General features: G+C 41.6%; 1 protein-coding gene across 2 annotated transcripts; it reads left to right on the forward strand.

The window, feature by feature from the left end:
• The first annotated feature begins 642 nt into the window (after window positions 1-642).
• LOC135510875 (cysteine sulfinic acid decarboxylase-like) lies at window positions 643-10,873 on the forward strand. 2 transcript variants are annotated; one of them, XM_064932179.1, is made up of 14 exons: window positions 643-857; window positions 1,067-1,221; window positions 1,516-1,642; window positions 1,848-1,938; window positions 2,208-2,430; window positions 2,516-2,595; window positions 2,708-2,762; window positions 3,051-3,167; window positions 3,412-3,476; window positions 3,702-3,783; window positions 8,150-8,349; window positions 9,244-9,295; window positions 9,383-9,476; window positions 9,615-9,738. In XM_064932179.1, exons 1-14 carry the CDS (start codon window positions 776-778, stop codon window positions 9,644-9,646), a joined length of 1,455 nt encoding a protein of 484 aa, XP_064788251.1. In that variant the 5' UTR covers window positions 643-775; the 3' UTR covers window positions 9,647-9,738. The 2 variants fall into 2 exon arrangements, with proteins under 2 accessions (XP_064788251.1, XP_064788250.1); XM_064932178.1 differs by having other exon boundaries at window positions 650-857; window positions 9,383-9,472; window positions 9,615-10,873.
• Window positions 10,874-15,866: the final 4,993 nt, after the last annotated feature.

Consider the following 15,866-nt stretch of genomic DNA (forward strand, 5'->3'; position numbering starts at 1 on the left):
CTGTTCCTGTAACTCAACAATACTTTCTTGCACATTGATATATCTTCATGGAGTCAGATATACATTTTGATAGACTTTGTTAAAGGTAGACTCAGCGACATGACGGGTTGCATGCGAGCTATGTATGTATCACATAGTACCCACTTAATCAATATCGATCATTAGCTGAATGCTAATTTTCGCTACCAGCTGAACCATAGCTAAACAGCTTATACATTTCAACTTTACCATATAAAAGTGAGCTTAGAACAAAACAGGCTTAATTTGATTAACATCATGTAAATCATTACATGAGATGAAAATGAATTGGGACTGAAATTGTTTCATTCACTGGGGAGATGAACCTGCTTGCTGATGACTTTCCATTTGAAATGACCATTCTTTTGAGGTATTTTTATTTTTTAAAGCTACTGCGACAATTAAAACATTAAACAGGCTATTACTGCAATTTCAGGTAAACTCAATAAAACAAGATTCAAATATATGGAAAATGTCTATACAATTCAGCTGTTTAAAAAAATATTTCTCTGCTATTAAGATTTTTTATTGTACGAGCATTTGGCTTGAGACAATTCTAAACTCAGCAGTCTCGCACACTACCTACGAAGGTGACATACGAGATATCAAAAATGTATACTACAGTAATATGTGTACACACAGGTATTAAACTCTCTTGTAAATGTACGTAGTGTAAATTACCCCTTTAGAAATGTGAAATTGTTAAGGGATGCATTTGCTCAATTGTTTGATCTTATTTGCAGTGTGGTTTTAAGTCATGAGTCAACTACCTAGATTCTGGAACCTGGGATGGTCTTCCTTCATTGACTGGTGGAGTAGTCAGAGTGCTTCAGAGCAAGGTGATTTTAAATGTGTTTGTGTTATCTGATGGGAGGAGAGTGTGCTTTACAGAGTTCTCAACCTGTGAATAGATATTATCTACAATGCCATGAATTGGTATTGTATAAATATCGAAACCATGCAAAGAACTTGTTGGTGATTGCAATCATTGACTTTAGGATCAGATTACCATGACTCTATTCAACCCTCTCTGCTTTACCCTCATTAGACTATGTGACAACTACAGGACCTTCTCAACCCTATGGTCAGCAGCACCTGAATGAACCTCTTCTGGACCACAGAGAGGGTCAGCTCTTCCTGACCGAGGCTTTTAAAGTCATCCTTGAGGAGGTGCTATGTAAGGGCATAGACGTCAACGAGAAGGTCTCACATCCCTAAATAAAATTGTTCACTGTCTCTAGCCTAACATGACTGTTCTCTGCACTGTGTCATATTGTTAGATGTTTTGCTGCACAAGCCTTTTGGTAAGTCTTGAATGACAGATAGCAGTCCTGGTGGGTCATGTAGCAAACATTTTTAGGAACCACTGGGCTAGTACCATTATGTTAACTGATATCATCTTCACACCTGACTGTGCATCACAATCTAACCATAGAGGTACACACTCAGTACTGTATTTTCAGGGGTTTCTTGTGCTTGTTATACCCCTGGTTATAGGTGTGTGAGTGGCACGAGCCAGAGGAGTTGGCTACTCTGCTAGATCTGGAGCTGAGAGAGTATGGGGAGCAACAGCACCAGCTGCTGCAGAGAGTACGGGACGTGGCCAAGTACAGCGTCAAGACCAGTAAGTCCACCCCAGGCCTAGCTCTGGTCCTGGGTGTTAGGGTGGTTTGCTGCTGGCCTCACCAAGACCAGGAGCCACCCAACCCCACAGGGAAACCTTAGAGTGAGATGAGTGTGGTTCTGGTTACAGCTGATTCTTGGTAAATGCAATGGCTTGGGACTGTCCAGAATGCATGCACTAAAGTAAAGCGCATCTCTCTATACAGATCATCCGCGGTTCTTCAATCAGCTCTTTGCAGGGGTGGACTACCATGCCTTGACAGGACGATTCCTTACGGAGGCTCTTAACACTAGCCAGTAGGAGGGAGCAATATATATCAGTGGAGGCTGGAGGGAGGAGTTATAGGTGGATGCGCTCATTGTAACGGCTGGAATGGAACGGAGTAAAAAATGTGGTTTCCATATCTTTGTGTTTGATATTGTGCCATTCCAGCCATTACAATGAGCCGATCATCCTATGGCTCCTCCCACCAGCCTCCACTGATATACAGTATATGCATATATACATTCCATAAAGTATGTTATGAAGGGGCTTGTGATGGACAGTTGTATCGTTTATTTGACAGGTATACCTATGAAGTAGCGCCAGTGTTCGTCCTGATGGAAGACGAGGTACTCTCCAAGCTACGTTCTCTAGTTGGGTGGGCACAGGGAGATGGCATCTTCTGCCCAGGCGGTACCATGTCTAACATGTATGCCATGAACCTAGCACGCTATCGGGCCTTCCCAGAAGTTAAAATTAAGGGGCAGTGGGCCCTCCCTCGACTGGCTGTCTTTACATCTCAAGAGGTGGGGGAAAACAGTATGGTAGAAATAATGCACTATTTAACTTCACATTCACATATTAATTCGTTCTACACAAACTTTCCTCCAGAGCCATTACTCTGTGATGAAAGCAGCTGCCTTTCAGGGTATTGGGACAGAGAACGTGTTTAAGGTCAACGTGGATGATAGGTAAAGTGATAAGAACCTTCCTTTGACTCTTGTAAGTCATCTCATTAACATCTATGATTCCTAGGCATGCATGATTTACAGATTTTAACTCATGCTCTCTGTTATCCTACAGGGGTTGCATGATTACAGATGACCTTAGTGACAAAATTGAGCTGGCGAAATCTCAAGCAAGTTTACTGTGGTTACCTTGTATTTTACTGTGTCAATTTTATTATATCTGCTGTGATACAGTAATTACACAGATAACAGTTGGAATTGCCACTAGACTAATGGGAATTTCTGATAGACAATCAGTGGTATATTACACAAGGATCTGGCCAATTCCTAGTACTCCGTCAGCATTCAAAGTATTTCATCTGCAATTCCTAGTAGTCTATTGGCAAAGCACATATCACACTGCAAAGCACCAAGTAGAGATGTAAGAATATCATTCATTACCCCTCCTCACCTACCAGGGGGCAGTACCATTCCTTGTCCATGCCACGTCAGGAACGACTGTACAAGGTGCCTTCGACCCCCTGGAGCCCATCGCTGACATCTGTGACAGACAGGGGTTATGGATGCATGTTGATGTGAGTCCTTCTTAAAGTGATCTTTCATTTAAAATCAAACTTTGTCCAACGTTTTCAGACCACAAAAGTAGTCTTCTGTCAAAATGATACCCAACAGCATCTGTTATGTAGATCAAACTTCAGAACCCAAAATAATGTCCAAGATGGCCACCGTCAAATTAAATCCTTTGCAACAGTGACCATCTTTCCCATGTGATTTCGAGCTGAAGAACACTGATTGGTGTTGTCTTGTGGTTTGGCACAGGCAGCCTGGGGAGGGAGTGTTCTCTTCTCAAAGGAACACAGACATCTCATGAGAGGAGTTGAGAGGTGGGAGTCAGGTGCATGCTCAGGAATACAGTTGCTTGAATGCAATTTTGCACTATATAAATGTGCTGCAAAAAACCTAAATGTAATTCAGCCTGTGTGAGATAAAGTGTACCAAAGTATAGGTTAGGTGTCTTGATGTCTCGCATGGCTGGGCTAGTCTTCCGTATTGGCTCAACATATGACTTTGACTCCCGAGTGTAATTATGTGAATATGTTTGTGATCAGAGCCGATTCAGTAACTTGGAATCCACACAAGATGATGCTGACTGGCTTGCAGTGTTCAGCCATTCTGCTCAAGGACACCACGGTAAGACAACACAGCATCCCTTCACCCAGCCTGGTCTCATAGACTAGACATAGCATTGTAATGTAAATCTGAGAAACTCAAATTAGTAGGTTATGTTTGGTATGGTTACATAAGACTGAAGGTTATTTAAGGCAAAAACACATTGAGTGGATGGGTAGGTGTATAACATGAGTATCTAGCAATCCAAAGGTTGCATGTTTGAATCTCATCACTGACAACTTTAGGTAAATAGCAACTTTCCAACTACTTACTACTTTTTAAAAGACTTCATGTTAGGTTAAAGTGTTAAGGTTAGCTAACGCCTAACCATAACTTTAACCCCTAGCCTAGCTAACACTAGCCACATAGCTAATATTAGCGTTATCCACCTAGCTAACATTAGCCAGGACATATTAGAATTCGTAACATATTGTACAAATTGTAATTTAACATTTCTAACAAATTGTAATTCGTAACATATCATACGAAATAGATGACGGACATCCATAAATTAATACATATCATACGAAATGTAACATATCATACTATTTGGAGTGTCCCATATTTACGTTTATTACGTCTACCCCTGAGTCGAGGTTGCTTCATCAGATTCATCACCCAAAGAGTTGTTGTTGAATTGCTGTGGCATTTGCACTCTCGCCTTTGCAATTATGGAAAACACTGTAAAATTACAAATAGTTACACCTCATACATGTTTAAATTGAACTGTTTGTCAATGACCAAACATAATGCAAGTCCTTTATAATCCAAAACGTTATGTTCCTGCATTGTTTAAAGGGATAGTTAGACATTTTGTCAATAAGCCATTTGTTCTAATTATTCAAGTTAGAATCTTCTCAATACCATTTTATGTCTCTACGTGCAGTTTGAAGGAAGTTGAAGGTACCCACTGGGCACATCATTTCAACGTGGATAATTGGGTAATATTTGGTTAAGACGTTGATCAATGAGATTACAGCCTATATTCACCCACTCAAAAAAGACAGCCGAAGTTAGTTGACTTTCGAATGTGTTATCCCTATGCTTTCAACCATTTTATAGCCTAACTAAATTACAAAGGAAAAACAATGTCTGATTTCTGGCTTAGTTGGATGTCAGTCACTGCACTTTCAACCATGTAAAAGGAAAGCAAGTTCAAATGAGAATACAATGTCATATGTATTCATTTATTTATACAACAGAATAGTGTTATCAATGTGCATCATCTAATAAAAGAACCAAATGTCCTGGATTGAGGTTGAGATTACATTAGTGGCAATATGTAATTTTTTTGTCAACCTGACAAATTCACATAGAAATGCAAGTTGTAGATCTATCATTCTACTTGAAAGCAAGCATAAGAAGAGGTAGATATCTTATATGTGTGCAATTTCTATGCTTACCATACAATTTTACTTTCGGTTTTGTACACCAGCTTCAAACAGCAGAAACAACAATATTTTTGCTTATGGAAAACATTTCAGTGGTTTGGATGGTACAATGATTATCTACACTATACTAGCTTATTTTGTCATATACATTGAAATTAGGCAAACTATTAGTTTAACAACCAGGAAACAGTGGAGCATTTTTTCTGCATAGCACATCTTTAAAAGTACAGTACATGGTGCAAGTGATCAATGCCATTCGAGATTCTGCATTAGAGCAATTGAAGATCTCCACAGACCTGAGACGACTTTCCATCTTGAACATGCACGCTTTATATGATTACATTAGAAGGAATGTACTGTATAGTTACAGTAACATTAATGTGACCATGGATGTGTTATTCATTTTAAGGTTGAATGTTACGTTAGTTTGTAAGTTACAGACACACAAATATCATACCCCCAAGACATGCTAACCTCTCAACATTACAATAAAAGGAGAGGTTAGCATTTTTTGGGGGGGATATATGATATTTGTGCTTATGTAACTTTCTCACTTATCCTTATTCAAGATTCATTCACATTAATGTAGAAGTTTTCAGAAACATTCTATTCTTATTTACAATAAAAGTGACTCCAAAATGACACAATACCTTATTTACCATTAATTCCTATTGTGCACAAAATGATCTGAAACAAACAACAAATGCAACCAACAAGTTTGTCACAAGCTTGATGTCATCATTGCGTACTAGGAATATGGGACCAAATACTAGACTTTTGACAACTTTAATACACATGTGAATTTGTCCCAATACTTTTGGGTCAGTCAGCTGGTCAGCGCATGCTCTGAGTGCGCATCCTGGTAATCCATCTGACCCTGTGGCCTTGTGAACGTTAATCTATTTGAAGGTCTTACTAACATCGGCTACGGAGAGCGTGATCACACAGTCATCCGGAATAGCTGGTGCTCATGCATGGTTCAGTGGTAATTGCCTCGAAACGAGTATAGAAGGCGTTAACGGTACTCAGTACTTTGTTGAAGCACCTTTGGCTGCGATTACAGCCTTGAGTCTTCTTGGGTATGACACTACAAGCTTGGCACACCTGTATTTGGGGAGTTTCTCCCATTTTTCTCTGCAGATCCTCTCAAACGCGGTCAGGTTGGATGGGGAGCATCACTCAACACCTATTTTCAGTTCTCTCCAGAGATGTTCAAGTCCGGGCTCTGGCTGGGACACTCAAGGACATTCAGAGACTTGTTCCAAAGCCACTCCTGCATTGTCCTGCGTGTGTGCTTAGGGTCGTTGTCCTGTTGGAAGGTGAACCTTCGTCCCAGTCTGAGGTCCAGAGCAATCTGGAGCATGTTTTCATCAAGGATCTCTCTGTACTTTGCTCTGTTCATCTTCCCTCTCAATCCCGACTAGTCTCCCAGTTCCTGCCGCTGAAAAACAAACCACAGCATGATGCTACCACCAACATGCTTCACAGTAGGGAGGGTGCCAGGTTTCCGCCAGACGTGACACTTGGCATTCAGGCCAAAGAGTTCAATCTTGGTTTCATCAGACCATAGAATCTTTCCTTTTACTGAGGAGTGGCTTCCGTCTGGCCACTCTACCATAAAGGCCTGATTGATGGACTTCTGCAGAGATGGTTGTCCTTCTGGAAGGTTCTCCATCTCCACAGAGGAACTCTCGAGCTCTGTCAGAGTGACCATCAGGTTCTTGGCCACCTTCCTGACCAAGGCCCTTCTCCCACGATTGCTCAATTTGGCTGAGTGGCCAGCTCTAGGAAGTGTCTTGGTGGTTCCAAACTTCTTCCATTTAAGAATCATCGAGGCCACTGTGTTCTTGGCCCTTCAATATTGCAGACTTTTTTTGGTATCCTTCCCCAGATCTGTTCCTCGACACAATCCTGTCTCGGAGTTATACAGACAATTCCCTCGACATCATGGCTTTGTTTTTCCAATTGAATTTATCACAGGTGGGTTCCAATCAAGTTGTAGAAAAATCAAGGATGATCAATGGATAAAGTATGCACCTGAGCTCAATTTTGAGTCTCATAGCAAAGGGTCTGAATACTTATGTAAGTAAGGTATTTCTGTTTTTTGAAAACATTTCTAAAAACCTGTATTTGCTTTGTCATTATGTGGTATTGTTTGTAGATTGAGGAGAAACATTGATTTAATACATTTTAGAATAAGGCCGTAATGTAACAAAGTGTGGAGGAAGGGGTCTGAATACTTTCCAAATGCTCTGTAGCTCGTCTGGTAGGCTCGCGTCACTGTACATCTTGCAGCTGGGTTTCCCTTTGTAATCCGGGATAGTTTGCAAGCCCCTGCCACACCCAATGAGCATCAGAGCCGGGGTGGTAGGATTCGATCAGAGTCCTGTATTGATGCTTTGCCTGTTTGATGGCTCGTCGGAGGTTGTAGTGGGATTTCTTATAAGAGTCCGGATTAGTGTCCCGCTTCTTGAAAGCGGCAGCTGGAGTCTTTAGCTCTGTGAGGATTGTTGACTGTTATCCATGGCTTCTGGTTGGGATATGTACATACGGTCACTGTGGGACGATGTCGTCGATGCAATTATTAATGAAGCCGGTGACTGATGTGATAATATTGCTATTATAAACTGTTTACCAACATAATTAGCGAAGTAAAAATACCCGTGGTATATGGTCTGATATACCACGACTGTCAGCCAATCAGCATTCAGGGCTCGAAAGACTTTACGACTGGGTCGCGTCTCCGGCAACCAAACCGATCGAACGACCAGCCGGCTTGGGTAGTAACCCTAAATTTGAGTCAGGACTATATCTTGTGGAAATGTATTTTGTGAAAATACAAAATGATACCTTATATAGAATTTGTCTGTAACGTAGCAAAATGTAGAAAAAGTATACTTTCCGAAGGCACTGTACACATTTTAATGATTCATTTTGTTGTCTTCCTTACCATTATTATTGAGCAAATTCTCCCCTATTCTTGATCTCTTCCCCAGGACCTGTTGAAACGTTGCCACAGTGCAGATGCAACATACCTCTTCCAGCAGGACAAGTTCTATGACATGAGTCTGGACACAGGGGACAAGTCGATACAGTGCGGCCGTAAGGTTGACTGCCTGAAGCTGTGGTTGATGTGGAAAGCTGTGGGGTCACAAGGCTTGGAAGAGCGTGTGGACAGGGCTTTCGCCCATACAAGGTACAAACATAAACCCCAGCTAGCACATTTGGTTCCTTGGAAGTTGTGGGAATGTATATTTTTGTTTTCCCATTGTTTCTGGGAACAAAGCCATATGTTTCCTGATTGGTAAAAGGAAACTTTTTTTAAATGTCCTGAGAAAGGAAGTGAAAATGCCGTCTGTTCTGGTAATGTAAATGTTTTGTTTGCAGGAAGGTTCTGAGAAAGTTTTCCTTGGAAGTTTTATTAATGTTCTTAGAACTAAAATTATTTTAAAGTAGTTAAATAACATTCTGAGAACATGTTTCAATATGATTTAACACGGCCGTCTTAGATTAACTGTGTGGAAATTAGGACACATGGAAATTCATTTGGATTAGGTATTAATCGTGCAAACACATTTTATATTCTGTTCTCTAGCCATGGAATTATTATTTTTTTGTGAAATATCGTAAATGTGCTGAGAATGTTCTAAGACCAAGCAACTATCCTGCACCATTCCTAGAACATTATGGGAAGGTTGTATGAAAAATAATCATAGGACAGGGTTATTCAACTCTTACCTTAAAAGGTCCGGAGCCTGCTGTGTTTCTGTTGCACTAAATTCACAAACCTGGTGTTCCAGGTATAAATCAGTCCCTGATTAGAGGGGAACAATGAGAAACTGCAGTGGAACTGGCTTCTAGGTCCAAAAGTGAGCTTGAGGGCCATAGGATAACCACACTCACCAAGCTCTAAGAAACATATGGTTCTCAGAACGTTATGTGCTAGCTGGGACATTTACAAAACCTACAGTTGTAATTCTGACTAGTCAAGCTCCTCACTTAAAACAGCTCAGAGCTCTCATTTAAAGCAGTTAATCGAATCTATGTCAATATGGAACAATGATCTGTGTGTTGACTGTCCCATACGTAGATATCTGGTGGAGAAGATGATGAAAAGAGAGGGCTTTCAACTTATAGGAAAGGTAAGTCATTGTTTTATCAAATGTATACTAACATTTTCTTCTCCCATTTTCATCTCACCTGTCTTCTGGTTTTGTCTTGTTAAACAGCCTGAGTTTGTGAACGTGTGTTTCTGGTTCATACCACCCAGTCTGAGGGGAAAGGAGAACAGTCCAGACTACCAGGACAGATTGTCAAAGGTTGGTGTGTGTCAAGTTGTTTACTATGATGCCAGTTATATATTTTTTCAACTCAATTTCTATGACATATTCTACATTTAAACCAGTTAGTTTCTGTTGGTCTGGCTGACACAATGCTGTGATCTTGTATCTTCATCACCAGGTGGCTCCAGTGATAAAGGAGCGTATGATTAAGCAGGGTACTATGATGGTGGGCTACCAGCCTCTGGGTGGACGAGTCAACTTCTTTCGCATGATAGTCATCTCTCCGCAGCTCTCCTACCAAGACATGACCTTCTTTCTGGATGAGATTGAGAGGCTAGGGAATAATCTATGATAGTCATTCAAGTTATCGCCTTGCATCTCCATTTATGTCACTGACTCCTCTGGCTCCCAGAATCAGAAAGTTTTCTAACAATAATATTACTTGTTTTCTACAGTTTTGGGGGAAGCTACTTTGAAAAAATAGTTTACTAAGCTACTAATTACTTCACAATGGAAGAAGTTAAGATATCCTTAAGAAAAACAATTTACTTAACTAAAGTTACATTGAAAAAGTAGCTCACTACATACAAACTACTTTGTGATAAAGTACAGTACCAGTCAAACAAGTCATTCAAGGGTTTTAAAACATTGGTGTTTTGTGGGTACTATTTAATGAAGCTGACAGTTGAGGACTTGTGAGGCGTCTGTTTCATTAAACTAGACACTCTAATGTACTTGTCCTCTTGCTCAGTTGTGCACCACCACTTGCTCAGTTGTGCATATATTGTATGGCCTTTATGTATTACTTGGTTGTAAAACATGCAGGAGGTTCTTCTGAAAAATACCCATGACAGATGCCAAGGGAAGCCTGATCAATGCCATGAAGCATTGAGACAGACAGAGGAGCCCATGGGCTGTGGGCTGCAGCGGAACCATGTCAACATCCTGGACACGGTTGCATGGACGAAGTGGCCCCTGCATAAACAGTGAACTTGAGTGACCCAACGTGCCTGGATTAAAGATGGCCTTGTCTGAGAAGGGTGGATGCGTACTCAATGTGTCTGCTTATGTTAATGTTTAAGCAGTTGTGTGAGTGTGTACGGTGGGGAGGGGTGGTGGGGTGGAGCTAAGGCTTTGCAGCTGACATGGGTGTGATGCATAAAAACACTCTGCTGGGGTCACAAGTCCATGAAGAAGCTTTCTCTGAGGCCAGTTCCTGCAGGGCCGGCCTTAGCCTTTTCAGGTCCCTCAGCAAAGTTTGGTTGGGGGGCCCCCCACTTTGATGGTGGAGAGCAAAAAAATTACATTTTTAAAGTAAATTTCCTACAATTCTACACATTTTGCAAAGTGGCTGAGAATTGTTTTAGTCATTTAATAATTTTGCCATGCGGTGGAGCTAATGTTTTACCTTTTTAAAGCTAATTTCCTGAAATTGTACACATTTTGCCATGACTTATGTGTAAGAGTGACTAACAAAATCAATGGGGGCTCCGTAAATTTAGATAGCTGGCTTGACTAATTTATAAATCTAAAACATGTTAGCTGACATGGGTCAATTGAGTGACTGCTGAAGACGGAAAACTGCTGATGCACAACAACATTTTGAAATTGCACCTGGTGTATTCTACTATTCTAACAGTATAACTTCAGTTAAACCTAACGATCGGGGGGCTTCAGCTTATGTTGCTTATGCCCAAGGCCGGCCCAGACTTCCTGCCTTCAAACCCACCATACATGGTGACTGAGGTCACTGCACCCTGAGGGCCATGTTTGCATTTGGGGCCAAAGAGATGGGCCACGCCTAAAACTCTCAAAGGGACACAGTTTGGCTTCCTGTGGTAACATGAATCAATTTGGGGAATGCAGAAAGTTAGGCAAGCCCTAGTGAGTTTGCAAATAGACAGCTGGTTTTAAAACAATTCTTAGTAATGACTTTCTAATTTTAAGCAATTCTCCAATGAAGCTTGATCAGTTGGCCTTAACGAGCCAAGTAAAATGTAGTCAATGCAGTAGTTAGCTACAGTACAACAGTAGAAGCAGAACTGATCAGTAGGGTTTCACAGAATTTCAACATGAGGAATTTTCTCAGCAAAAAACTCCAAATGATTACTGAGCCTGAATTAATTAAACCGATCTGATAAAAAGATCAACCAAACAAGAAAAAACACGAGAACGGTACAATTAAACCAAGGTATCAAGGACAGAAGACAGAACTCTGTATATCAGGGTCTGGAAATGTGCCAAGATCTCTGGTTGTATCAGAGGAGGCAGGTGGGAGGAGCTATAGGAGGACGGGCTCATTGTAATGGCTGGAATTAAATTAATGGAACGGAGTCAAACATGTGGTATCCATATGTTTGATACCGTTCCATTAATTACATTTCAGCCATTTCAATGAGCCCGCCCCCTTAATGCTCCTCCCACCAGCCTCCTCTGGTCTGTATATCAGGGCCATTTACCATTTGTCTAGCAACTCTATACTAGGAGCGGGTGGGATATTTCAAATGTACAGTCACCAGACCGAGATCAGATTCCTATTATTACAGGTGCTGCCAAAGAGAAAAGATACCCAGTCCTTTAAATCCCACAGGTGACTTGATAATCTTGCACTATAACCCCAGTATGGACTGGAGTAAAATGTCCTTATGGGAACACAGGCCTATGGGGCAATACGATAGTGATATTTAGAAAGGTTAGAAGTCGTTGACATGTCACCCTATTCTTCATGAAATCGAATCATGACTATTCTACATGTCTACCTTTCTATCTGAAATCCAATCATGGACTATTCTCCTGAATTTGACACTTTATCTGAACACTCCATACCGAGGTACCCTCCTGAATTTGACACTTTCTATCTGAACACTCCATACCGAGGTACCCTCCTGAATTTGACACTTTCTATCTGAATGCTCCATACCGAGGTACCCTCCTGACACCAAATAAGCCAGTAATCACTATTATCAGTTTCAAATATGAGATTTGAATGTATTCATGGTATGTTTGGTTCCCAGCATTGGAGTAAGTGCAGCCCTAGGTGCTTTTTGTTCTTTTCCACAGAGCTCACCCATCCCAGGCCTCATCCTAAATTAATTCTGGCCACAGCTTGCATGGGGCCATATCATTAGCAGTAATTGCACACAGAATTCTACTGCCATGTGCCTCCCTTTTCACCACAGACTTCTCTATCAGTGATCCACGAAAGCATCGTATTACCCCCACTGGTGTGGAGGCTGGTGACTTGCAAAATTGAGGAGGATGGGAGACCCACGGTATAAGCGAGGAACGCACGGACACGACAACGCGTGTTTAAAACATTGTGAAAGACTAATTATTTTAACTTAAATAATTTCATAGAGACATTTATGGTGCAATATTATGGGGAATGGGAATAAGAGGGCTACTTCCACAGTGCTGGGAAGGGATCACAGCAGTGATTCAATGAGGGTATGAGGCATGAGTTGAGGTTTTCAGAGGCTTGACTTCAGTGCAGGACAGGGGTTGAGGTGCTCATAGGCTTCAGTGTAGGACAGGCTCATCATGGATGGATGGGGATGGAGAAGAGCTCAACTCATCCACTGAGGGCAGGACAGGATTTGACTGGGAAGAAAAAAAAACAACACACTACACAGATAAACAAAAGAGATAAGAATGAGTTAGTACAAGCAAGGAGTAAAATCATTGATGTGTAATAATGTGATTGTCTTTGTGTACGTGATTGACTCTACATAGAAAATTGACAGGTCTACTCACAGTGCTTGGAGATGAAACATACACATAGCACATACTTCCATTACAGCAGCAACACCATAGTTTGGGTCAACAAGTTTCTCCATGAAGTTAAACTCAGACATCTCAGAAGTCCAACACAGACTGCGCATCTCTCCCAATTGACACATCAAAAATAGCCCAAGAAATGTTCCTGGATAAAGCCCTGATCATCCACAACTGACAACTACAAGCAGACTGGTGGCACCATTCTGTAGGTCCCAGAGTGGTGGCACCATACTGTAGGTCCCAGAGTGGTGGCACCATACTGTAGGTCCCTTAGTGGTGGCACCATACTGTAGGTCCCAGAGTGATGGCACCATACTGTAGGTCCCTTAGTGGTGGCACCATACTGTAGGTCCCAGAGTGGTGGCACCATACTGTAGGTCCCAGAGTGGTGGCACCATACTGTAGGTCCCAGAGTGGTGGCATCATACTGTAGGTCCCTTAGTGGTGGCACCATACTGTAGGTCTCAGAGTGGTGGCACCATACTGTAGGTCCCAGAGTGGTGGCACCATACTGTAGGTCCCAGAGTGGTGGCACCATACTGTAGGTCCCAGAGTGGTGGCATCATACTGTAGGTCCCAGAGTGGTGGCATCATACTGTAGGTCTCAGAGTGGTGGCACCATACTGTAGGTCCCAGAGTGGTGGCACCCTACTGTAGGTCCCAGAGTGGTGGGACAATTTCTTTCCCCTGGGGCCCAGAGTTTTCCTTTTCGGGTAACCTAACCAGGAAACCTTTGAACCCTATAGGGTTTAAGGTATAATAACAGTGATTAATCAGTTGTAAAAAAAAGGGTTTTATACAGGCTATGATGGGACCTGTTTTTTTAATTAGGTTACATGGTTTTGAAAAAACTCCTAGAATCAAATCCTGGCCATGGGGGGGTGAAAACCCTGTCAAACTACAGCAAATTATATTTATACGAGACTAACAGGAGGGTTTCCTCAACCCAAACACAGAGACAACAACTGATGGATAATACAACTCACAGGGCTGAGCTTGCTTTATGCATGTTAGGCCTATGCAACTGTAAACCTAATAAAAAAATGTACACAGTGTGTCATCACTATTATGTTGACTGATTAATTCCAGTTAATAATTTTGTATATAAACCAAATCTGATCACGTTCACATTTTCTGGACTATAAATGGACTATAACTACATAATGTTAACAATTTGTTTACACCAGCCAGATAGACAGGGCTCATAGGCTGTATGCAGAGGCAGTATACACTACAGTTGATCAGACTGAAAAATCATCTTGTTTTCATCCCATACAGCATGTCAGATCTTTAATGTTTGAGTGTGCCTACACAAGAATATTTATTTAAAGAGTTTTTGCTTGTGTCTGTCCAGAATGATATGTTATCGCCTTTACTAAATTAATACCGGCAAAACAACAGCATACCAGCCAAGGTTCGTTCTCTGATCCTAATCCTATGATTGGATGGACAACCTGTCAGTTCATAATACAAAAGCTTTGATTGGTTGGAGGACGTCCTCCGGAAGTGGTCATAATTACCTTCTAGGTCTAAGGAAGGGGGTAAGGCCTACAAGCCGCCTCAATTTTCTATTGAAGTCAATGTAGCCAGAGGAGGACGGGGAATAGGGGTGCTCCGGCTACATCATGGCACTATCTTAGAGTGCTTTTGTAGAGCTGTACTGCAAAACAGTTAGTTTTAATTAGGTATTTGGTGACGTGAACATATTTAATATGTTCCCGGGACCACCCATGGCTGCACACTTGCCTAATCATGTGAAATCCACAGATTGGGCAGTAATTAATTTATTTCAATTGACCGATTTCTTTATATGAACTATACCTCACTAAATCTTTGATATTGTTGCATGTTGCGTTAATATTTTTGTTCAGTATATTTGGTATGTGTGCTTGCTTTCGTATATGCTCCAATTCAGTGGTAGTACACGTGAGATACGTGGGATGTGAGCATGCATCAATGCGGGCTCTATGCACTTGTGGTTGTGGAGAGCATTTGTGAACGACCCTTAGCTCAATGTCAGGAAGTTTGGGGATTAAAAAGAGGCAGAGTGTGTTTGTTGTGTGAGCATGTGTGTTTTTATATAAACAGTGGAGCGGTTAACCTTGATGTCGCTCATTTCACTGCTCCAGGGGACTGGTTGGGACATGCAGGACAAAAAGGAGCTGTAGATTTAAAGACCCAGATGCAATTAGCCTGTTTCCCCTTCTCCTTTCTACATGAGCAGACAGATGGCTGGGGCCCACTCAGCAGAGATGCAGCCCACTGCGGTGTCCCACCAGGCAGGGCACCTGCAGAGAGACAGAGTGCAGGAGAGACCCTTTGGCTGAGATAGGCATTCAGTATCCTATTCTTCTCTACTGAAATATGGTTATGGGAACATAAATGGTTGTGAACTGAATGCTGTGCTCGTTACAAAATAACCACTGCACTCCAGTGAATTGAAGCTAGAATGTAGGCTGCTAGTGCGATTGTATCACTTAATGTAGGCCACACTGGATATCACAATCTGTATAGCAGATCTTTCTCCTTTCCCCATTGGTCGCTACCATCATTTTGAAGGTCTCCTAAGAGTCTCTTTGTTGGAGGTGAGGTGTGTATATGTGTGTTGTGTGCCCCTCTGAGCACAAACTAGAATAAAGATAGGTATCCTTGG

Source organism: Oncorhynchus masou, chromosome 23 (genome assembly GCF_036934945.1).
Source record: "Oncorhynchus masou masou isolate Uvic2021 chromosome 23, UVic_Omas_1.1, whole genome shotgun sequence".
Classification (NCBI taxonomy): domain Eukaryota; kingdom Metazoa; phylum Chordata; class Actinopteri; order Salmoniformes; family Salmonidae; genus Oncorhynchus; species Oncorhynchus masou.

Coding starts and splice junctions, on each gene's coding strand:
- LOC135510875 (XM_064932178.1), top strand. CDS start 776: ATGAGTCAACTACCTAGATTCTGGAACCTGGGATGGTCTTCCTTCATT. Junction 2,431..2,515: donor CTGTCTTTACATCTCAAGAG/GTGGGGGAAAAC, acceptor ACTTTCCTCCAG/AGCCATTACTCTGTGATGAA. Junction 2,763..3,050: donor TTGAGCTGGCGAAATCTCAA/GCAAGTTTACTG, acceptor CTCACCTACCAG/GGGGCAGTACCATTCCTTGT.